The 24837-nt window shown below is 39.1% G+C and overlaps 2 protein-coding genes across 2 annotated transcripts; both read right to left on the reverse strand.

Moving 5' to 3' along the window:
• Positions 1-1680: 1680 nt before the first annotated feature.
• On the reverse strand, positions 1681-15515 carry LOC108672849. Its single transcript, XM_018160600.2, has 5 exons — positions 14994-15515; positions 5322-5348; positions 4351-4844; positions 3788-3934; positions 1681-3522 (listed from the first exon to the last, which is right to left on the reverse strand). The coding sequence occupies exons 2-5, from the start codon at positions 5341-5343 to the stop codon at positions 2704-2706; spliced, it is 1482 nt and encodes a 493-aa protein (XP_018016089.1). The 5' UTR covers positions 5344-5348; positions 14994-15515; the 3' UTR covers positions 1681-2703.
• A 2740-nt stretch (positions 15516-18255) lies between these two features.
• On the reverse strand, positions 18256-24412 carry LOC108672843 (mediator of RNA polymerase II transcription subunit 15). Its single transcript, XM_018160590.1, has 4 exons — positions 24328-24412; positions 21293-21338; positions 20019-20770; positions 18256-19651 (listed from the first exon to the last, which is right to left on the reverse strand). Exons 2-4 carry the CDS (start codon positions 21333-21335, stop codon positions 19277-19279), a joined length of 1170 nt encoding a protein of 389 aa, XP_018016079.1. The 5' UTR covers positions 21336-21338; positions 24328-24412; the 3' UTR covers positions 18256-19276.
• Between the last annotated feature and the right edge of the window lie 425 nt (positions 24413-24837).

Here is a 24837-nt window from a genome sequence, read left to right on the forward strand (position 1 = left end):
TATTTCCTAGTCTGTACTTACCATTTCATAGTTAATAGAATAACAATTGACTGAATATTTTGGTCTATTGCAATTATGAATCTCGGTGACATCAGCACGAAAATTTTTTTATTCAAGTGAGATCCTCACCAAACCCTCACGGTATTGGCAGAGAGTAAAAATAATCATAAGCTTGCAATTTTGTTTGAAAAGGACAATAATCAATAATACTCCACTTTGCTATGTTTAATGTAGCAATCATATATATTTAGTGCTGAAGTGGACCAATTTTTAGCGATGCGACTTCCTCCAAAGGCTGAGGTTCAGAGCTCACACTCTGACGGAGTTCTAGGCTGCAGAGAACCTGTGAGCCTCTCACTGCAGGGCAGAGATGAGCCTTGTATCATAGATACGAAGCTTCGTATCATGTATACGGCCAAGCCTTGCCACATTGTATCTCTGCGGGACAGACTCATAGCTGCGGCGCCTTAACCTAAAGGCCAGATCACAGCTTCTATATATGTATGAGTGTATGATATATGAGTATATGATGTATGAGTACATGATGTATGAGTATATAATGCATGAGTATATGATGTATGAGTATATGATGTATGCGTATATGATGTATGGTATATGATGTATGAGTATATGACGTATGAGTATATGATGTATGAATATATGATGTATGGTATATGATGTATGAGTATATGATGTATGGTATATGATGTATGCGTATATGATGTATGAGTATATAATGTATGAGTATATGATGTATGAGTATATGATGTATGGGTATATGATGTATGAGTATATGATGTATGAGTATATGATGTATGAGTATATGATGTATGAGTATATGATGTATGAGTATATGATGTATGAGTATATGATGTATGAGTGGCAGTTATTTGACTACTCCCGAGTTCTGAAAAGTTGTGCAGTGCAAAATTAGCTAATTGTATAATGCGGGAATAAATTTATAGTTTATTTATTGCTAAATTTCAGACATTTCATTATTATTTTTGTCCACCGTAATATATCTACGCCACTGAGTCCTATTTCTACTAACGAATTTTTTATTAATTAATTTTGCTAATTAAATTCCAGATGTCCTGGTACTTAAGTTAGTTTGATCAATTTGAAAAATAAAATTTTTTCTATGTTATTGTCAGCGCCTCAAGGATAGCTAGGGCCCGAAAATTCTCAATCGTCCAGAGGTTAATGACCGAAATAGTTTGGTACAACTGCGTAAGGCCTTCAAGGCTTACATTTAAACCAACCTATATATTCATTTTATAGAGTATATCCACATAACCAACCTAGTATTCAAGACCAACGCAAGCAAGACAACGTAAACTAGGTCTTTGAATGCCGAATCTAAACTAAACGAGCCCGGCGTCCGCCAGCGGCCTCGTCGAGCCTCGCAGCTCCATATGCTCGGGTCTTTGACCAACGACACTCAAATAAAAGCTTCCATGCAACAAGTTCATATGAAAGAGAGATAGTTTTAACGTTCCAATACGATACAATATTTCTTACGTGGAGACTTGGGCTCTGATTGCACGCGAAAGTAATTGCTACACATTTATTAAGACTTTTTTATCGAAATTGTTTTTAGCATCAATATTAAAATATTTTTTTATCCGGTAAAATTCAATTCATACCCTAAACTTCGGGGTGAAAAAAAAAGTGAACAGCTCAGCTTTTAGCCATATTTATTTGGTCTTGGACCATATATTGCACAGTGGAAGGAGAAAACTACTACCGGAATCTACATTCTGCTATAATTTATGCATCAAGAATGACTGAATAACGTGCTCTAACTACATGCCGTAATTAACATTCTAGTTATTATTAAAGTTCGGATCACTTGGACCAGAACGAAAAACCCGACTTTATTTTTGGCTAAATGTGCTTCAACTGGCAAGGCTAATGTACTTTTACACGAGTATTTTCGAATCAAAATGATATTTACTAAATCTACTAAATTTACTAATTTACTAAATAACGCTGAGAGGGTGATGCCGGTTAATTTTAAAATTTGACTGAAATTGTGGAATATTTTCTACACAATAAATTTAATAATTATGCAGAATACCATATAAAAGATTTTTCTTTCTTATGTGAAATCAATTCACACACACTGCGTAAAAATGAAGCTAGTGTAAAACAGGGTTGGCCATTAATCTAACTTCTAAAAAGTAAATTACAAAAAGTAAATTAAAATACTTGAAGTTTCTCTTTCTTCAATAGGCAAATGTTGAGACAAACTCGGTGAAGTTTGTTTAAAATAGTAACATAAGTTACAATATAAAATATTTAAGACAAATCTATGATTACAGCTACCTCATGAATATTGTTTGAAGCCAAGCATTCATATTAATAACAACAAATTATAACTAAGACTAATTTTAATGCCATTCATAATGCCTAAACTGGAAACATTCAACATTGCAATAAAGGTAGTTTCCATTAACATCATAAGTGAAGACTAAAATAATAAATAAGGCGATTTTTCTATTTGCAGTTTCACTTAAGTTTAATTTTCGACTTCTAGTGCTTTTCTAACGAAAACTTAGAACATGAAATAGAACATCCGTTAGAATCCCTGATCCCAAAATTTCATACAGAAATTTTCAAACAATGACCTTAGTGTAAATATGCAATAGTTGCCAAGAGGTTTTCAAAGATTATATCACAATTGCTACCACTTTTGTGATACTATGGCTGTTCAGTTGCGTCTAAAGGGTAATCAGTCGTGGAGCCAGGGGCTGACTCCGTTCCGGTCTCCGCAGATTCAATGGCGGTGAATTCTTCAATGCCTGATCGGAATCTGGTAGGCACTGGCTGGGAATTTGGTAGAGGGGCGCCTGAAACCACGGGATCAACTGACGACCCAGAGGCTACGGCTTCGGAAGGCTGGGCATTATTGTTTGAGGTTGCATAAGCTCCAGGCTGAATGCCTGTACCCACAGGAATCGAGTTTGGAAGAGGGGCAGTTGCGACAGAGGAGCCCGAGCCTTCTGGCGCTCCACCAGGGGCTGGGTACGCAGGAGGCACTCCAACGGGGACAGTATTGGATGGCACTGCCCCCGCACCGGGACTAGGGTATGCTGGAGGCACCCCTACTGGAACAGGATTGACAGGTGGTCTACCTGTATCGGGAGTTGGGTACGCTGGAGGCACCCCTACTGGAACAGGATTGACGGGTGTTCCACCTGCACCAGGGGTCGGGTATGCTGGAGGCACCCCTACTGGAACAGGGTTGACGGGTGTCCCACCTGCACCAGGGGTCGGGTACGTTGGTAAATTACCAACTGAAATAGGCACAGGATTGCTTGGGAAGTTTGGAGAAACTCCCACTTGGCTCTGGCCTTGAGGAAAACTGCCAGGCGGTGGGTATCCCGAAACAGGAGTTCCTTGCACTGGTTCTTTAGGCACGTCATTTGACACCACGAAGAAGTTTTTGTTCATGTCGTACAGATGATGAGCTTCAGAGCACGGAACTGCGCTCTGAGACCATGCGCACACCATCGCATCCTGTGAACAATGATAATAGTACAGACAACCAACACAATTTACGTTTAAAATTCATATAATTTCGTGAATCTTATGTGCTGCATCCTAAAAACCAAATCATTCTTAACATCATTGAGCCACTTTCGTAAACAAGCCTACTAATTAATGTTCTCAAAGGTTCATTAATATTCTTGATAAACACCCAAAATCGTTGTATTTTATCATGGGCACACTATGAGGTAACTAAACAAAATGTTTAAAACAGATCTAGAACACATGAATTTACCTGAGAAAAGATTGTGTACTGCGGGCAGATGAAGGAAAAGTGGTAGACGTCGCGGTCGGTGAATCGTTCCGGGAACATTTGCTTCAAGGGGACGCAGATGTGGAAAATTTGACACTCGTTAAGTTGGTCAGCGTAGTACCCATAAATCTGGAAACAATAATAATAATAAGTTTAAAAGTTCTAGAAGAACAAAGTGTTATCAAATGTTAGTTAACAACATTATATGTAATTTACATTAATTCGTATCCTGAGTTTAGTGACGAATATCGGACGTATACAATTGTGTACTTATCAAAATCAATTTTAGAGACTCATGACTACGACAATTTCCGGTTCTACTAAAAGGAATGAATAATATTCTTTAGCCATTCCAGATTTTAAACTTTATTGTCAAGCTAGTATATCTGGCTGAAGTGAATTTATTCATTTGACTACTTATTCCAAATACTTGTCAAAAGACTTTCAAGCATATTTCATTTGTGTAAAATGGGTTATAAACTTGTATTATTTCCAGAACTTTTCAAAAGGAATATATTATAAAATATATAAAGATTAAAACTTGCCCTTCCATCACAGCTGAAGCCTTCCACTATGTTTGGTCTAATCAACGTGGCATTATCAATGAGTCTGTTGACGAGCGGCACGTTGAAGTTCCCTCTGGCGCTGATCAGGCGAGCGCCCCCGCGTACGTTCTTGAGCGTCCCTTCGACGATCTTGCGAGCGAAGCGGCGGTTAACGGAGCTCGACTCGGCGTTCTGTTCGCTTGGCCGACGTCTTGGCAGCCGCCGTTGTCCGACACGGCGCAAAATTCGCTTGCGCTCCGCTGGTGGAGAAACCAACTTTCGGCGACGCTGGTTGGCGAAATATTCAGCTGGTACATCAACCCCCGAGTGGGCGTTAGTTATCCGAACTGAAGGCCTATTGTGGATGATAGGTCGCTGGTTCCCGCCGAGCTCACCGCTAGGGGATAGCTCCTCAGAACGTCGGGTGCGGCTCCCACCGAATGAACGGCTGCTGAAGTCTGCAGCTGCGCTCAGCAGCACCGCGCTCACGACGCCTGCACGACAAATAACAAACTTTAGCGGAGGCGTATAATGATGAAAACAAAGATTCAATCCGCAAGACTTTTGTTCACACTTTGCGTTATTTCCTACAACGGTAATAACAATTTTCTAACACTTATTGAATGTCAAATATTTCGAAATGTCTCTCGATTTTATAAATTGAGAATTTCGTATAATGAATGAACCTTTTATTATAGATTGGACTAGATCAGCTAGTCTTTATAGTAATTCATGAACTACATTTACGTCATGAGACTATTGCTGCAGTGAATAGGTACACTTTTAAAAATTCTCAAAAATTCCTGCCACCTAAATACAGCAAGTATAAAACGCATATACACACCACACACAATTTTTCTTCCATCAACATCAAGTTTACTCGTGTTCTGCAACACGAGGAAAAGTTATACCGCTAACGGAACTCAATAGCAATACTAATGCGGTATCTGAAGTATGCAACAATTACTCACATAGCAGCCCCAGGATTCTCATCCTCCCTGAAAAAAGAAAAGAGGAATTAATTACGTAGATCGGTAAATCTAATCATAAGTTTTTAGGAGTTTTCTCATCAAAGTAGCACATATTTGGTCATAAAAGAAACATATCAAGTCATATATATGGACTACGTTCATTGCTTCCTTCCGTTCTTTGCATTTTTGTATTGCAATATAGGGTAAGATTGGAATTTAAAATATTTCTCTTTGCTATTGCAAGCCAAAATTTACAATTTGCTGAGGATTAAAAATGAAATGTGACTGCAAATTTAAGGACGTGCCTTGTCACGTCCTTCAACTTCTCCTACCGAACCTACACGTCTCTGTGTGGGACGATGAACAGGTTTCTCTACGCAGCGGTTGTGTGACGTGTAGGGGTGGGTGTATATATGATTGACGTGCTACATCGTCGGCTGCGAACGTCATTCGCGCGTTGTATTCTGCTCCTCGACGGCAGTCGTGAGAAAAAATACTCGTCTTACTTCCCTTTGTGGTTCATGACCCCGTCGATCAAATCCCGTTAAGTTATTTCTAAAGATTCATGATTGCCTCAAATTTTTGCCGAAGGTTCATTCACGAGAACAAATAGGTTAGAGTGTTTCTGTACCACAAAAGAAAGTTAGAACATTTTGTCTAAAGAAAATAAGGCTGGGTTCAACATCAAATATTTTAGCAAATAAAGTAGCTTTTTGTCTTGTCTTTGTCTATCTGCGTCTCCAACAAACCTGTGAGTTAATTTCGGATTAATTTTATCGGCATCAAAATTGTTCTTGTTATTCGTATGTTTTGTCATAATAATGCAGACCTGCATTAATAATTGGATCGACAGCGGTTGTCTGCTTTTATTTAGACTCAACGAATACAAATGAGTACTATTTTTAAATAGCAGTGCTGATACCTTATATCGTTTGAAAGTCCATTTAAACTAAACGGCTGTCAGCCAAAGCACCACCTGAGCATGAAACTTAGCCCTCCAGTGATGCAAATTAGGCCAATCGATCAAATGATAGCGATGCGTACCGTTACTGCAAGAGACGGGGTCTCAAATGCCCCATTAGTTTATGATTAAATGTAAGCTCTTTATTTATTCGCTCTCAGAAATTGGTTGTAAAAACTGCTCTACGGGAGCCACGCCGACGAATTTTTTATGTTTTATGGTGCACCCGTTATCATGATTAGACAATGATTTAGTTTTAAAAAGAGTCTTGAACTGGGCACTGGCTAAAATACATAATTTTATCCAATTACAACATAGGTTTTTTTACATACAAGAAATTCAACCCATCATAACAAGCCTTACATTTTTTGATGTTGTTAATACACTCGATCCTATGGAACAAAATCACCTCATGATTGATCTGAAATTACTAATTCGCTAAATTAGCTTTCGAAGTCATTGTAGCAACTCGACAAGCCAGCTAATACGAGGCGTGAATATTCACACCTACAATGAAATAATATTTAAATCATCCAATTTTAGATTAGAAAAGATGACTCCTACTTATTCAATAATGGCTGACATTAGTATTTTTGTTTTTCTTTGTTGGTTTAACGACATATTACATTGCCATTGAAAATACGGCGTTGTTTGCATTCTACGAAAAGAAGAAAAAGGATAAAAATAAGCGTCGTGGCATCAAATTCATCTTTACCGTTTTTTTGTGCCAAACAAAAGGCGTTGCCGCGCATACCTCCGACGCATAATTGAGCCAGATCCTGACGGTGTCTCGTACGTAGGTTATAATTGTTGGTTTAATTACAGACATCGAGAAAGCAAAGATAACTGCAGGCATCGTAAAGCAAGAGTAAATGAGTTTTCCTGGTCCTGAGATCGCATGGGTTGGATGATTAGGGTTTTTTTTTTCAGTACTACAAAATGGCTAAAAATTGGTCTTATGATATCAGGCTTTGTTCAAAGCCATTTTTCCAGAATCAAAGGGTACATCTTGAAGCACAAGAGAGTCGTTAATATTTGGCAATTATTTTGAGCTTTAATAAATCTTTCTACCTCAGCCTTTACAATCTTGTCTTCTTGGTGCTGGTCTAAGGATTTATTCGTATAAAATTTCTAAAGTTCTGGTCATTGCGATGCATTTGTGGCTGGGTGGGTTGTAGATAAGGCAATGAAAAATGTGAGCGGGACTTTTTTCTTCCGTCGATGCAACTCATGACCAAGTACTTATATGTTGTTAAGTAGTTGGAGCTATAGCATATATAAGAAAAAACGGCCTAAAAGCATAGCAATGCACGATGGCACTTGAGCCAGGGAGTGGCGGGGTCACTGCTCCTTTACTCCGCACTGCGCCCCTGGACGCGCCGCTGCACGACCTCACCACGCAGCGCCCATGCAGCGCCAGGCGGATGCAGCAGCGGCCTCGGTCAACATGCTTGTGGAGCTAACGTCACCCACTGCCTTCCAGCGCCGGTGCCGTAGGATACCGGTATCATAGGATACCGGTACCACAGGATACCGGTACCGTAGGATACCGATAGCGGCGGGCGGTACCATAACTTCCCGGTGCCATAGTACATACCGGTACCATATTATCCCGGCACCATAGTATCCCGGCATCATAGTATCTCGATACCGTAGTATTCCGGCACCGTAGTGCCCCGGCACCATAGTTTTCCCGTATCACAGTTTCCCGATACCACAGTATCTCGGTACCATAGTATCGTATCACATTTTTCCTGCGGGACCAAGGATCTATGTGATTATAATTGCACCTATCACAGCCTTGACTTTCATGGCTGGAATCCGAACCGTGGGACACTTCCTTCACTTTTTTCAGTGAAGCAGCGCGCCTTGGATGAGTGAAAGAACGCCATTTCCGTGACTGACACAACTCCAGGGGCTGCTCAGGCTGTCATGGGGGGCGCAGCTCCAAGCGGCTGGCTCAAGCTCGTCGACTTCATTTGTTTAACTGCTCGGCCGACCCTCTTTTGTTAGCACCTAACCGACCCTTCGTTCCAATGACCAAGTTCCCGTGTATCGGAAACGCGGAAACCGTTCTACACCTAGGTTCCACTAGAATAATTTTGAACCATTTATTTCGATAATTTTACCTACGTCTTAACTCTTTAAATTATTAAAACCCATTAATGCAAACTAAAACCCTTCAATATTAGCTCCGCGGCAAAGAAAGTTGAATCAGGATCTATAACATAATTATTTCGTAAAAAAATCCAAAATTACAGCCACAAGGCCTAATAGAGGATATTAGGCCACAGGGAGCGAACAATTCAAGTTCTCACAAATCATTTGCTTTTTCCTTCTTGTTTGCCACAACGATGTGCCGCCGATGAGCTGACCTTGAGACTGTGGTTGAGGACAATGGTCTAGCCGCCAACTGATTGGCACATCATGTATTAGGCTGCAACCCAACACCCTGTGTTCCTGAGGAGGTTCAAGACAGGTAACACGACTAGCATCGTTGCAGGCAGGCTATAGGACCTTACATCACACAGGTCCTATAGGAGGGCGAGAGTAGCGCTTCGCTCACCGAAGCTTCAAGTGCATTGCCTCCAGATAATGTTGATAATGTTACGCGTGTCTGCATTAGGAGACAATCAGGCGACTGGGGGACAATCAATTACTGTGACATTTATAAAGACTTTCCTTGTATCCAAGCCACGCTTGAATTAGCTTAGGCTGCATCGAAAATACAACTGCCATGTTATACGGTAAATATTTGTGATACCGAACATTATATGCAGAGATGACAGATCATGCAGACTGATGGAACCTTAAAGAAAGCAAAGCAGAAATTATCAGTGAACGCTAATATTTTCCATAAATGATAATTGCAAAAATATTTGTTGACGGAATTAGGCATCAGTAGTTTTTTTTGCATATTTGCGTAGAGTTAAATAGAGTTACCTGATCACCGCATCGTTTGTTATCACACTAAATATTTTTGTCATAACCTAAATAATATCTGTTATTTATCAAAGAAATAAATTTGTCAAAGTTCATATATTTGTTTCTGTATGTGTTTGAAGTCTGGCGCCGTAGATATATAGGGGCTATTCGGGCGCCTATATAGGATATATCTTCATTAGGGAGTGAGCTTCCTGTCTCGGGAAGCTCACCAATCAGTAACCAACAATCATGATTGAACTTCGCCCTGCGCAATCTTCAAATAGCCTTCCATCGAACTCGCTCGCATCTCTTCTAGATGCTGTACAATAATACAGTATATGTTACGTAAATAAATTATTTGAAGTTTCATTTATTTATTTTAAGGTTTGAAATACCTTAAGACAAAGCTTATTCAATCAGTTTGTAAGTGATCAGTTAATACTAGATCCTTATCAAAAGGAACCGAATAACCATATTCTTATCTATTTGTTCACGGAAAAAAATTCTTTATGAGTTCGCTCAGTCACAAATTACCATATAATATATTAAAATTCGACAGCAATATTACGATGCAAACGTCATAAAATGTAAATTTTATCAATAAATGTTCATCATCTGAAGCCATAGTTTGATCATTTAATTGGATTTATAAATAAAGATGCGATTTCTATTTTGATACTTTTTTTCGTCGATGCAAAATATCAACTTTAATTTGAATTTCAAATTTGATTGTTTTCCTAAAACGAACATACATCACTTTGTTATTTATTAACGGCATTTAGAATGACGGGAATCAGAACAACGATAGCCATGCTAAAGGAATCCAGGAATCTTATTTTCTATTAACCAATTTTTTAATCGCGGGATTCTCGAATCTCTTACATTATCAATACCTCGCATCGCCGTGTTAAGCTCCTAGTTCTTTATAAAATATAAGTACAAAGACTTTGGTCCTCATTAAATGATAATCATCAAGCACTGCCTGGCAACCATAGGCACCGGCGCTAGTCAGGTCACATTTCTATGCATCTCGTGTTTCCCGCTGAGAGTCCGTAACAGAACTTCTCAACTTTTTAGAGGGATGCACTTCTAATCCCATCCAGTAAAAACAGCCTTCGAAGAACATGCGACAAGAAATCGCATGTTAAAAGGACCTGGAGGCCGTTTTGCAAAGCCGAAGCTGGTTGTCCTAACAGTTCTTTGAACGTTTTCGGCAGTGCATCATAAATTTAGACATTATTTGTCCGCAAACAACCCGTTTGTCATCTTTTGTGTCAGGTGCATGAGCAAGAATTACAACCTCATAGGCGTGTAACTGTTCAACCAAATTATATTGCAGAGGCTGATATTTTTTCTCCAGTCGTCGCGCCTCCAGAGGCGCTGCCACGACGCGCGGAATGCTGCTCGACACTGGTAAACTCAGAGAAGTTTATGGTTCATATTGACCAAATAGTGCCTCACTTTTTCCAAGTAGCACCAACTTGCATTTTTCCCGGACACACTGGGTCTGGATAGCCCCCACTATGTTAAAAATTGCATCGCTATTTGGTCCAAGTCACTCATTTTAGACATTTTCTCACTCATTTATCCGAATGAAAGTCTTCTTAACGTGCTCTCTACGTAGGTATTAATAAGACATAAATAGATGATGCACAAATTAAAATGCAAGCAGTCTTCAAGTTTGGGGAACCAGCGTGATATCGTTAAATTTTTACTAAAATGATAAATTTAGCAATTAGAGTCATGAAACTGCAATTGTTAACGCAAGCCAAAATTGGATCAACAGATTTAATTTTTAGAAAATCGTGAGGTCCGACAGGAAATCCAAACTCAGGATGATGAAATAAAATAAATAATGTCGTAAAATTTCATAAATAATTCGACGTCATACTTATACCGGAACAACTTTATTACTGAATTCTTTGGGAACTATAATCTGATGACCTGTGTCCGGGCCTCACCTAAATTGCACGGCTTCATATGATCCAACCAAATGATAGGCTTGACTTTATTCTGGGCAATGGATTGCCAGTTAAAAAAAAAGAAATCAGTCCGCTCCGGCTGAGTTTGGATGCACGACGATACTGGGCACCAACATTATCGGCAATTAAAAAAACAAATGCAAGCAATCGCGTTTTGAGATTAGAAAATTACGAATTTTATCCATTTGGTATTAAGTACCAGTATATACCTGCCAGATGTTGAAATGAAAATACCTCAATAATGCCGATGGACTTTTACACTATAGGTGAAATATTAAATAAAGAACAATACTTTGAAAATGTAGTTAATACGACAAATTCATCAAATAAAATATTTTCTATTCGTTCTTAAAATAATGCGTGTCAAGGCTACTCGGAAGATAAAACTTGCTTCGGAGAAGGATGCCAAATTTAATCTCGAGACAAAATAAAAAAATATTTAATTCCAGCAATTTTAAGTTGCGTTTATGAATAAATATCGAGCAGCGACGCAAAGACTATTAGCAAAGGTCACAAGTTGCATTCGCACAAGATCACATGCAGAGGGAAGGCCAGCCAGCTCGCCTGCTGTTACATGGACCCACAGGTTCATGACCGGTTTACTGGAACACAGGATAAGAAGCCCCACTGTCACCACAGTTATAGCGACCTCCACATCAACACATAAAAACTATTACCATTGAATTCTTTCCATAAATCGTTACGGGCTATGCACTTGCCCGCTCGAGGGGCATTTCTGCAGGCTCGCTCTAATTGCCTAGCAAAAAAGTTTAAACGATGACCTTTTCATTTTTCACGTCATAAATGAATGATACGCTTCGGTTTAAACGGCAGGAATATTTTTGAGATGTGTTGCAATAAAATTACAATAAATTGTTTTTTTAGTAGTCAGGTTATACGGGAGACTGCAATGCACTGGCTTGTAAAGCTGATAGTTATCCTTTGTACTCGTAATAAATGCCCTCATAACCTAGCCGCATAACTTTGTAGAGTAAGACTAACAGCGGTAAAGCTACGGAAATAACATTGGAAATAGTATTTTTCTAGATGAAAGACGGCTTTAATAAACAACTTAAATACTCTAGTTTTCAGATCCAACCGAGCAATGAAGCTTGCAATTAATCTCCTGTGACTGAAAAGAAAAAACTTTTCTGAATTGCTAAAACGCTCCGAAATGGAAATTTTGCAAGATATCCTCAGGCACAATTAAACGGAAAATTAAATTATTGTTTGCCTAAGAGATGAACTTATTGCTGCCAAGTTCAATACTTGGCGCATAAAAAGCGTATAGGCGTCGAACACAATCTCCCTTTGTTGCTGTGCTATCAGTTCAGTTTGCTTTCTAAGAAACATGGTGAGATTTAAAAAAAATTCTCAGAAAATGATTAAATTGCTGGTTGGGCGTATGGCATTTCTTGGAAAGCATGCCATTCTTTAGTTGATCAATAACCTTTACATTCATTTCTTTTTATATTAGAAATGTTACCACAAAAGTTGCCAAGGCAACAATATTAATAGAATGAATAATTTTATCAGAGTCTGAAAATCTTGCAAGAATGATAACCATATATACAAAATTCTGTGTGCCGTGAAATTTTTATACTTCAATAATCGATAAGAAAGCTACATTTATCACGATATACTAGAACTGTGAATGCCGGGCATGTTTGTTTAGTAATATAGGTAATAAACAAACTTGAATCTGATTTTTACATCTACCAGCTTAACAAAATAGTGCAATGCCAAAAGCTGTGGGTATGATTGTGATACGCGAACTCGATTGTTCTTGCGACGGCCTCTACAAGGAAGGCCTGCGCCAGCTGTGCGTGTTGGTGTGGTGTCCGCAGCAATTCCACGCCTGATTTTTAATTTTCTTCCAGGAACTGTTATGGCGGGCGGTCTGGGCGAAGGTTAATTTGCAGTTTGGTGATGATGCTTCGCATAACTTGCTAATGGCGAACTTCCGACGCCGGCGAGCCGCCACTCCGAGCAACCTTCGAACTTCGAGAACCGTTTGGGAACAGAGCGGTGAACTACAAGGTTTCACCAACAAGAAAAATTGATGAATTTTGTTATTTTAGAGTGAAAGTACTGAGTCAGAATTCCCCCGGTGGATGCTAAATATTTTTGTTTCCATTATATTACTTCTTTAGAAAAATGTGAAATCAAGTAATTTTTGATTATAAATTTTTCGATTAGGAGTTCGTGTTCCTTATGGAACTTTGCCCGATGCGCATAAACATTTGAATATGGTTCAATATGCTGAGCATTAAATTAAATGAGTCCTAGTATGGTCTACTGCAACAATGCTCAGTACGAATTTTATGAGACCAGGGCATATGCATTCCAGCATTTCACCTGCGTTTAAAAAAAATCAATAGATATACAGAATTTAAGAACATATGCTGGTTTAAATTTAGGTTGTATCTGCATATTTTAGGGGCAAGGAGAGGAGGCCGGATCGCTGCTTAGACCGGATCAACCTAGTGCCCTTATCTCTTGAGTTACCGCCGCTGTAACGGTGAGCTCAATACAAGATAACGAATCCGGTTCACCGTAACATTGTGGTCACTTGTGACAGAACGCTCCTGCGCGATAGTGAACGTCAGAGAAACTTTAGAAAAACTGCATAATGGCTTTAAACTTTTCCATTTATTAGCATATGTTTGCATCTAAAATAATTTTTTCTGATACTCATGTTTCTGAAAATTACATAATGCTACATAGATTTGCGAGAATTATTTCAGAATATTCGAGGCAAAACTTTCGTACTCATATCTTCTACAAATGGCGCAGCGGCTTCTGCGAAACTCTTCTGTTCGTAATTTTGCCTTTGCTAAATTAACTAAGTTAATGTTATCCTTATCTTAGTGCCTAGCATTCTTGTTAATTTTATGCAAAAATCACGCAACCTGAACTACAAACCGAATTACCAAAATCACCGGATAAACTTCGACTTCTGTGAACAAATTTACCGTAAGGATCCTCCACGTAAACCAGGTCGACATGACTCACCTAGAACTATATAGACGCTGGATTCATCAGTTGAGGCATTACTTATTTGGAGCAGTCGCATTTATTACTTCGCAAGCGCTCGCGTCATGCATGTAACAAGGCGTAGTTATGGTTAACCTGGAAGATTTCGCTCCAGGCGGGTTCAGCTTCGATAAGTTAAACAATTAAAAGAATGAGGCTACGGTAAGTTTTGCTTTCAAAGCGTCCTGCAGAAGAAATTCGTAGCTATCCATAGAACAAACGGTAGTACAAAATATTGAATCTCATTTATAATTTTGATTAAGCAATGTTCCTGATTGTTTTTTAATCCTTCCGATGTTAATTAAGAGAATAATCTTTCAGTTATCTGATTGAGGATACGTGCTAACTTAGGTTCTCAATTAAGAATATTGTCGCTTGTTCGTTTGAAAACTGAATATATAATAAATTAATTTTTACGTTAAAACAATCAATTTAGACCCCGAATTAACGCAGCACTAATTGTAACACGGAGTGTTGTGCACTGTTACGAATTCCTCTTTCAATCCACGTGCATAGTTTTGTAAATTCTATAATCTCAATAAACATTTCAATGTTTCAACACCCAAATAATATCAACCGTCGTCAACCCTCTGAATAATCGTTCAAATATTGGGACCCCAAATTTGGGGTAGCCTAAAAAAGCCAGTACGTAGGATCATAAAAATTTATTAGCTGTACCGCTGAATGCTACACTCAGAAATTAAACAACACTTAAACTTCAGGACAAAATAACATCAAAAAGGGGGGTCATATGAGAGGGATACTCACCTGCGCTCTTTTGAACGCTGGCCAATCCGGTTTTGCGAACGGGTTGCAGTTCTTTGTAACCTAAGCGATTTCCGGACACAGGGTTAGCACGTCGCTCACTCGACGCTGCGATCGTCTTATCTTGGGGGCGAACAATATATGGTCCACAGTAAAACAATTAAACTTATGATGGAAATTTTTTCACGCGCGAGCGCGCCCGAGACAGTGCTACGAACGAGACAGCTAGAAGCTCAATGTGAGGATGTGCGCCGGTGCGCATAGTTTTATAAGCGTGTGACCGCAAGCGAACAGTTATGAACCATCGCGAGCGCTCACCTTATTGGCGACTGGCTGCAGCCCCAAGTTCTTCTGCGACCTTTTGAAGGTACGAAGAAACTTTATTCTCACTTTATATTTACTGAACTGCTTTACCTATCAGATAGTGAGGCACTCTCACGTGAATGCATAGATTTACGCTATGCAGTGGAATTTGACTGCGGTTGTTTGCGCTTAAATCTGAATAAAACAAGCGTTAGGTTTGCTGACCTGGAGATCGACTGTGGCTGACTTGTACCAGCCAGTCTCCGCTATAAGGATTCTTGAATGCGAGGCGACCTCGATCTGCAGCTATCGCACGAACCGTCCTTGCACCGCCCTTGCACGAATTTGAACGTTTAGTTATTTAAGTATATAAGTACCCATCAATATTTCACCGATTTTACACGTGAAACTCGTCACCCAACTAATCCGACGAAAAAAAAAACATTTCAAAAAGTTCGATGAAAGTGACATTACTTCCCACTCATTTTTAATATATGAAAAAGCCTCCATGCTATAGTTCCAACTCTACATTTGCACCGACGTCCGACAGACATAGCCGCTGCTCGCGTTTCTTTCTACGCGTAACAACCGTATAGTCCTCTTCAATGTTCCTCTTCAACGTATTTGGGATTTCTTCAGGTTTCAAACCGATATCAATGGACTCAATCCAGGCGTTCCAAAACATTTTTGGGCAATTACTCATCCCGAATCGGAAAATTTACTCTGTCTCACATCTCCTGAGTTTTAGGAAATCGCTATAGGAGATTTGCTCATCTCTGTAGAACAAAAAAGCTCTTTACTTATTTCACTGCGTAATTTGTTTATTTATATTTAAAATCATTTATAAATCCGAATAAAGGTAGAAAGCCACAATGTTTTTTGCAGGCAATTACAACGAACGCCGTAAATATCTAAGGTACACATGATATTTTGTAGGTCTCTCGGATGTTTGTGATCCTACTCCAGTGAATAATGGTTTAAAGTCCACCAAAACAAAAAATAGTCTTCAATTTGGTAAGGTCAGATTCAATCAAAGCTAAATAAGGCTTTAAATTTCCAAAACAATTTTCATGAAGATAGTTGGAGCCATGGTCAAAATATATAAGGTTGACCCATGCTTTGAGAAATTTCGACACCGTTCTGCGTATCTTTACTGTGACGACACATATATCGGAAAACGTAAACAAATGTCGTAAGTGACGTCAAGCATGTGTTAAAAGTGTCGGTTATAAAGTAATTTAAAAAAGAAAAAACATTCGCAAATTTTTTAAAATTTGTCCATAATTGTGTTAACCATGCCAGCGTCAGAAACCAATTCTGTCGCCCGGAAAGATGAATACGTAGATAATGAAACCTCCGGCCTGAGGCTCTGGGTGCTGACTTATCATGCAGCTTCGTGCTTCACTAATGGCTGCCACTTCTTTGATCGTTCGTCTGATTTTCTGAAAAAAATTAAAATGTCCTCAAACAAATTCGGTTTTTGTCGGTTAAGTGGATTTATGCTACTCTTTGATTGATATTATTAATTATTTTTACCCTTTTAATGCATCTCTTCCATATTTCAAATCGATATAACACGATTAGTTATTTCATTGAATGGCAAGAAAGTTATAATCAATAGTGTTTATAATCAATATAATCATTATATTGATTATAAACAAGAAACTAAACAAGCGTCAGAGTTATAAATAAAAACGGCAAAAATAACAGCAATTCACGAATGCAAGGTCGACAATGACGTGATATATTGGAGGGGCATTTCATTTTTTATTTAGCCATTTATTTGAAGTTCAGCCTAATTAAGGGTCTCCGTTAAAAACCATTAGAAGTCAGTCCACTTGATTGGTTGTTTTCTTTTCCATTTATTTGATTTACCGCACGAAATAATTGCATTGGACAGCGGCAATGTGTTGAGCAAGACATGTGTTGACATTGTGATCATTTTTCAGGAATGCGAGGTTGTCAGTTATATATAGAGCTAATGCAAAGAGGACACTTTTTGAATGTAGTTTACGAGCAATATTTACATTTTTAGCTACCCGTGACGTCACAGGCGGAACAATACACGACAATGACGACATCCGCAAGGCTGAGATGCGTGTGGATCATTTTGTATTAGTTCAACCATGTTTGGCGCTCAGTCACGGTAAAAACAGGGAAAATTAATCAGATAAGTTACCATATTAAATGAGGTAAAAATTATACAGAAATTATTCGGCAACCTATTCGTTTGCAGTCATCATGGAATTGTTGGTGTGGTCAGACTTAGACAGTTAAAATCTGAAAAGCAAAGTATTTGTGCAATTTATTCACGCGAAAAATGATTAATAATGTTAACATAAAGCAAATGGTCACGGTATTGTATTACCGTGACTCGCACTACTTATCTTCCCCTCAACTTGTCCCACGAATATAAAATATCAGATTAATGGGGAAAAGTTTTTCGCGTTTTCCATAGATTACAATAAATTTCGATGCAATACTTCTACGTGCTCGAACAATTTATTTCACCATTGACAATTCTTTAAGATATCATTCTGAATTTCATCACTTGTAATATGAGGGCATCTATACCGGAGACCACCCATACTTTCTTGGTAGATCTCCGACTTCTCAAGTGATGTTATGAAAGGAGTTAAATTTCGAATGAAAAGGTCTCCAGCTTTATTTTCCAGGCGATGTATCCTAGCTAGAACTGTCAAAAACGACCGAGTTTCGCCCATTACTCTAAGTGCGCAGTTACAAAAAGATATTTGTAATAAGTTATCCCGTTTCTTGGTTGACAACTCGCCCGAAAATGCTTTTTTAGTTTTTATATCAACATTAATTTGATGCCATCTCCGTTCATGCAGATGTGTCTGACCCATCAACCTCTCGGTGATCAACTCAGGATTTTAGCGCTCACATAATATGAAGCAACTTTGTACTGTTCAAATTTATAGGTTTTTTAATAAAAAATGTATACGTAATTTCATTTTATTATCAATTAAATGAAAGTGCAGCAAAGCATGATCATTCGATCAATTTCGGCAATCCAAGCAAGCAATCGATTTACCATTTGTCAGGCGGAACCACATTCGGCAGTAAAAAAAATTAAGAAAGTATGAAGCCAATGGTTCATTAAAAATAAAATGAACAAACAAGAACTTTGTAAATTTAAAATAACATAATTTAGACAATGAGTTACGTAAAGAGGTTCATTCCTACCACATTCATGCATTTGGCTGATTGGATAAGAATTAACAGTTTAAAATCCCTTATGCTGCCGTTTCAGTATGTCTGTACCGGCCGGAGCAATAGTAAATAAAATCATAACAATATGGTCATTATTAGATTGTAACATAATAATAAGAACAATGAAAAACGCCTCAATGCTTAATACAATATCCCTTAAAGTACGTATGGTAATAATGCCCAAAATAAAAATGGCGAATGATCTTACATCATTATATCTTGCAGCTACTGAGGTTTGTTCGAGATTTATCTTCATATTAAAATAAGAAGACCATTTTAGTACTTGAAATTAACTTCAGGAAGCAACTCCTACATGCTAGCATCGAAATAACATACTTTTTAATGAGCATCTCATACACTGGAATGCAAATCCTGAATCCTATTTGTACTTTCCGCCCACTGGCAAGTCTAAACGGCAACATTTGTTCCAAACTTGAATTGTATTTTCATCCCCGATTGCGAGTAGATTATTCAAGTACATAATAAATTATGAAATTTTTCCCTATAGTATTAAATATCTGTTGTATGTATCAAAAACTGTCAGCTCATATCATTCAAGTTCGCGAATTTCCTGTTATTGTGTAGGCAAGCAATTCATATGTAGCTAAGACTGTACGAATGAGTTTCGATTTCAGGCAAGGCGCACGTCAAAAGCTTATTAAGCGGTGATCAACTCATTTTTTCGGCTAAATATGATTAATTTATAGTGCCTGGGAGAGATACAAGTTTTTAGCATAGCTTCCTGGAAATCAGCCTTGGAATGTACCGGGCGCAACCGCTCCTGTCACCGGAGTACCGATTTGCGGAGGAACCCCTGGATAAAAAGGTGGTGTACCGCCGGGAACAACATATCCTCCCTGACCCTGCGGTTCAGGAGGAGGGATCTTGAAGAACTTCTGGTTGGTTACATCATACAATTCTTGGGCGTTTTCGCATGGGATGACCTCCGTGGCCCAGCCGCAAGTTAAGGATAGTTGGTCAAAAGCCAAAAAATCGTTGCAAATGAAACTGAAGTCATAAGTTATGTCAGGGACATCCGGATGATTGTTGAAGACGGACTTCAGTGGATAGCAAACGTGAAAGACTTGGCAGTCATTCAGAACGTCGGCATAATATCCATAGATCTGTAAAAATCGGAATGATTGTTAGGAATACATCTTCTGTAAAATGTGTGGTTTTATATCATCGATAAACAATAATTTTACAGCTCTTAAATGAATAAGGACAAATTAGCAAATATTTTTTTTAGTCTAATAAAAAATCTGCCAACTGAGAAATATTCCCAACGAAAATTAAACATTAACTAGTGCATACGGTTGATGAAGAAAAATTCTTCACATGAGCTTTAAGAAGAAAAAAACAATAAAACGCTTGATTATTCACAAATAATTTCGCTTTGTTACATTTTTAGAATTATAATTTCTCAAATGTTTCTCATTTCAAAGACTGTATTAGAGTTCTGAAGAACCCTTAGCAAGAACGTGCTCTTACTCTTCCTGCGCAGGAAAACCCGTCTAGAAGATTAGGTCGAATCCGCGAAGCATTGGACGGAAGTTTCGATTCAAGGACCGAGCCGTAGGTCTTCACCGCCACAAGCTGCGAGTACGAGGGTGCGTTCTGGGTGACTTGATTCACGATGGCGTTGGGTTGCAGGTAAGATGGTAGTGTTGGTTGCTGGGGGTACGGTTGTGGCTGCTGCACTACCGGCTGTTGTGGCTGTGCCACCTGCGGCTGGGGGTACTGTTGTTGTGGCTGTGCCACCTGCGGCTGGGGGTACTGTTGTTGTGGCTGTGCCACCTGAGGCTGAGGGTACTGTTGTTGTGGCTGTACCACCTGAGGCTGAGGGTACGGCTGCTGTGGCTGTACCACTTGTGGTTGTGGATACTGAGGTTGCGGGTACTGAGGCTGTGTGTTCTGCGGCTGTGGGTACTGCGGCTGTGGGTACTGTTGCTGCGGCACTGTGGGCAGTTGTTGCTGTGCTCCTTGCGGCTGAATGTATGGTTGTTGTTGCTGTCCGACTTGTTGCTGCCCAATTTGCTGGTATTGCTGCTGCCCCTGCTGTTGGTACTGCGGGGCCTGGCGAGTAGCAGCGACAGGCGCAGACTCAGCTGCAGTGTTTGGATTACGCAAGACATTCGTGACGACCGCCTGCTCTACCACAGACGACCCAGGCTGTACTTGTCTCGCCCGCCTCACCCACACCTTGCCGCGTCTCTCACGGGCGTCGGCGCAGGTCGTAGCCACTGCAGGCGATCAAACGGACGTGTAAAACGAGGTAAATATAAGGTACGGCAGAACGGCTAACTTTATAACAAAATATATTTTTGTTATAATGCAAACAATAATAGATGAAAATAACAATGAATTTCCAGAGTAGGGATTTATGAAAAATTGTTTTATGGAATTCATATGCAAATAATTATAATTTATTGTTACAAGAAATTTAATATATTCAGAACTGTTAAGACTGGTATAATGCGTCACGTCAGGAACTGCTACGAGTGATGTCATGCGTCATGTCAGGAACTGTTACGAGTGATGTCATGCGTCATGTCAGGAACTGTTACGAATGATGTCATCACGAAGATATCGGTCAATAACTCTTCTCCAATTTAATAATTTAAATTAAATTATTGATTGGTTTCAGTAAATAGTTTGATTATTCAGAAATTCCAATTAAAAATGCAGAATTAAACGTGCATCTGGTTCAGTTTAATTACAATAGTATGTATATACGACCTCGTAACACACGTCTACCAATTTACCTGATAATATGAGGACCACAGCAATAAATATCTTCGGCTCCATGATCTGTGGATGGGAAGGTAATCGTGAACATCATAAACATTCTTCATGTTGCCTTAATTAAGTTAAAAATCAAACGAATAATGTGCTTTATGTTTATGGGTCTAAATAACATCTCTTCTTGTCATGTGGGCTTAGTTTTCCGACCTATAGTTTGCATTCAATCAGATATATATTACCTGCATTTTCAAAGTTTTAATCTCCCCCCCCCCCTAAAAATTATAAAAATCGACGAACAAATCTTTACTACAAATAAGGGTAACCAGTAATGAAGTAACAATTTTTAGTGATTTCAATTTTCACTCTTGAAGGTAAACTAGTACTTCCTTCTCTTGACCGCTCGTCTGAGGTCACCCCGACTCGAGATTTCAATCGAAGTTTGCAGGTTTCGCAGTTCACAACGCAAGCAATTAGCGCGCGCTTCCTGAAGTTGTGTCCTTGAAGCGGTGGCAAAGAGAAAAATACGTTACGCATTAGTATTCAATGTATGCACATTTGAAATTGCGTACGTGTTCCCAAGATATTGTTTCATCCAAAGCGCCTTCAGTGACAATTACGTGGACGCTGTGAGCTTGCCTTTGCATAGGCAATAAACCAGGATTAGGCTGTAATTGTGAGCTCACTCCAGAGACCAGAGTGTACCCTGCAGTTATGGGTCCAAGCCAGAGACCAGAGTGTACACTGCAGTTGTGGGTACAGGCCAGAGACCAGAGTGTACAGTATACCCTGCAGTTATGGGTCCAAGCCAGAGACCAGAGTGTACAGTGTACACTGCAGTTATGGTTCCAAGCCAGAGACCAGAGTGTACAGTGTACACTGCAGTTATGGGTCCAAGCCAGAGACCAGAGTGTTGCGGAACACGGAAGTTGCGGGTAGGCCAGAGGCTACGAGGTAAACTGCAGTTGTGGGTCCCGGTCCATTTGACAAGGACGTCGATGGCAGTTGTTGATCTCGGCAAGAGACTATAATAACCATTTAAAATTAGGCACCATCTTAAATGTCATGACTGCCGTGCAGTCTAGGATGTAAATTGTTCTGCACTAAAGTCTATAATTTTGACCGCAATCTATACTGCAGCCTGCAGACTCGGGCGCCGTGCAGTTCGGCTCTGGTCAACGACCTGCACGCCTCACCAGCTCCCGGCCAGACGCCCCAGCTTACGTCTCCGAGCACAGGCTGGAAGAAGCACGGCTCGGTCCTCTCCGTCAGACTGTATCTCATTATCTACTTAATTTATTACCATTCATTTGTCTTGCATTCTTTGTGCAATTGTATTAAGTTTTTAATGTATGATAATTGTCTTTCATGCGTGTGCGTCTTTGGAACTATATAGCTTTTTTGTTCTTTTTTTCGATTTCGCTTGAATGCAGAGAGAATGTTTTGTTGAAATTTTTAGTATATTTAGCAAGAAATTTTACAATCAACGCTCAATAAATTTTTGAAGAGAATCTAACATATCGCATAAGCTAATATTTTGGAAAATATGTTAAATGAACTCGCCCTCAAATCTGCTGTCCTAAATCTGTTATCGACATAATACGACTTGAATTCTACCGCGTCACACATGAAAAATCGACGAATTGCTATTAATTTGTTTAGACTTTAATTAATCACTTAATTGATCGTTGGAGTGTTTAGCTCTCCGCTGTCGTTTGCGTGTTGAATGGATTTCACATCAACAAAATGTTCATACCATGCAGTCTAGTCTGATATTGTAAATGCTATCAGACAAATGTTGTGCAAAGAATTCTCATGCTGTCAGCATCAGTCGTTGAACAAGAATTTTTTTATTTTTGTTGCTGATTACCCATAATTCGCTTCAGTTATAATTTCCTCACTTCAACTAGAGAGAAGAAGAACCACAATTAAGCGGAGCTCAAAACAAACATCAAATTATTATTTGAATGATCGGTATTTTCAGTGATTCTCAGACAAGACAGTGATGCTCTTATTTAATGATCTCTCTTTATTTGTTAAATGTAGACTGACCGATATTGATATAAAATATTTAACAGAATAATGAGCAAATAATGAGGCAACAGATAAACGGTTTTATGACTATTTTCATCTCACATCGCGACACACATTATACGAATTAATTGCACCATGTCGACATTCATAAAAAACTTTTTTTTCAGAGGAAATGAAAATGAACAAAACTAAATATATGCCGCGTCTTTCATAGCCGGAGCTGAAGTTCAACCAAGAATTTATTGCTATGAAAATATTGTGCTGTTACAATTTCAACTGCGGGCAGTATTTGCTCGCTCATTGATTTATGGTGCAGCTTTAGTTGTGCATGCGTTACTCAGACACAATTATTTGCATTAAATAATATCTCTAAATTTCTGCGTGTTATACGCCAGAGAGTGGGTTTTCTTTCCCTCTTGCGGCAGTGGCTTCGACCTTCTCGTATTGCCTGGCCAATAATTCAGCATTAACGGGATGAACCAGTTCTGTTCGGGCGGACCGAAGCTCGCGCCACGTCGTCCTGCTCTAGACGCCTGCAGGTGCGGGTGGTCCTAAATCACATAGGAACACTTCTTATAGATCTGCTTCTCGTATCATGTAAATTATTGTGGAAATTTCCCGCTTCAACTAAAATAGCATCGTCTTTTTGTTTCACTTTCTCAAATAAATGCAGCATGACAAAACATATTGTTAATTTTTTGTTGATTAAGCACGAGTATCTTAATGGCGGGCGAAAATGTAAAATATTTTATTGAAACATTTTGCTTATTTTAATCCAAGTACAGCCCAGTCATAATCAATCAGGCTTGCAGATAACAGAATCCAATTTTTGTTCAAGATTTTTTCATTGTTGAATTTTCTCTTGAAACCACTATATTTGAATTAGCTTCAAAAGGAAAAAATACTTTCGAGACTATTTCAACCCAAAAGATGAGAGCTACATGTATCATAGAGTTTGGCAAACAACTTTTCAACCTGCCTCTCACTTTTCACTTGCTTGCTACAGTTCCTTATTGCAACTCACCGGAGTTTGTCGTGCTGCAAGACGAAGTATCAACGCGAGGCTCGTGTACGTGCTGGGTTCTGGCCGCGAGGGTTGAGATGTGATTGCGGTGTTGGGAACCTGGCCTAGCTTTTATATAGCTCCGGTCAGGCGGGAAGGGAATAACGCTCTCTGGTGACCCCTGGTACCCTGGTGGCTGCATAGAACAGCATTATATGCAGCATTTACATAAGTATATTCTATCCTTTCTGTAGGTCTTTTTTATTATATTGGCGCGCCCAGCGCCGAGTGCCTTCGCCGCCGGCAGACATCAGGTCATCTTTGATCTCTCTAGTCGAATGCAGTTATTCTAAATTATACTAATTTCAGAGCCTGAAGTATCGAAATCTATACCGAGGATTTTATTCCGAATTACAGAATAGCCCCTACAACTACAATTTAAATGCGCCAAATAATTTTATACACGTACACTAAAGTCTTTTGTTCCGTTGTTAAATAAAAGTTTCCAACAAATATTGTAAATTCGGTGAT

This window comes from Hyalella azteca, unplaced genomic scaffold, assembly GCF_000764305.2.
Source record: "Hyalella azteca isolate HAZT.00-mixed unplaced genomic scaffold, Hazt_2.0.2 contig15387, whole genome shotgun sequence".
Taxonomy (NCBI): Eukaryota; Metazoa; Arthropoda; class Malacostraca; order Amphipoda; family Hyalellidae; genus Hyalella; species Hyalella azteca.

What these genes read in the sequence shown, in the direction of transcription:
- LOC108672843 (XM_018160590.1), bottom strand. Translation starts at nt 21,335, where the DNA reads ATGGAGCCGAAGATATTTATTGCTGTGGTCCTCATATTATCAG. An exon ending in TGTGGTCCTCATATTATCAG is followed by an intron (nt 20,771 to 21,292) that starts GTAAATTGGTAG and finishes GATCGCCTGCAG; the next exon opens with TGGCTACGACCTGCGCCGAC. An exon ending in GGTTTTCCTGCGCAGGAAGA is followed by an intron (nt 19,652 to 20,018) that starts GTAAGAGCACGT and finishes CGATTTTTACAG; the next exon opens with ATCTATGGATATTATGCCGA.
- LOC108672849 (XM_018160600.2), bottom strand. Translation starts at nt 5,343, where the DNA reads ATGAGAATCCTGGGGCTGCTAT. An exon ending in GAGAATCCTGGGGCTGCTAT is followed by an intron (nt 4,845 to 5,321) that starts GTGAGTAATTGT and finishes TTTGTCGTGCAG; the next exon opens with GCGTCGTGAGCGCGGTGCTG. An exon ending in GCTTCAGCTGTGATGGAAGG is followed by an intron (nt 3,935 to 4,350) that starts GCAAGTTTTAAT and finishes TATTGTTTCCAG; the next exon opens with ATTTATGGGTACTACGCTGA.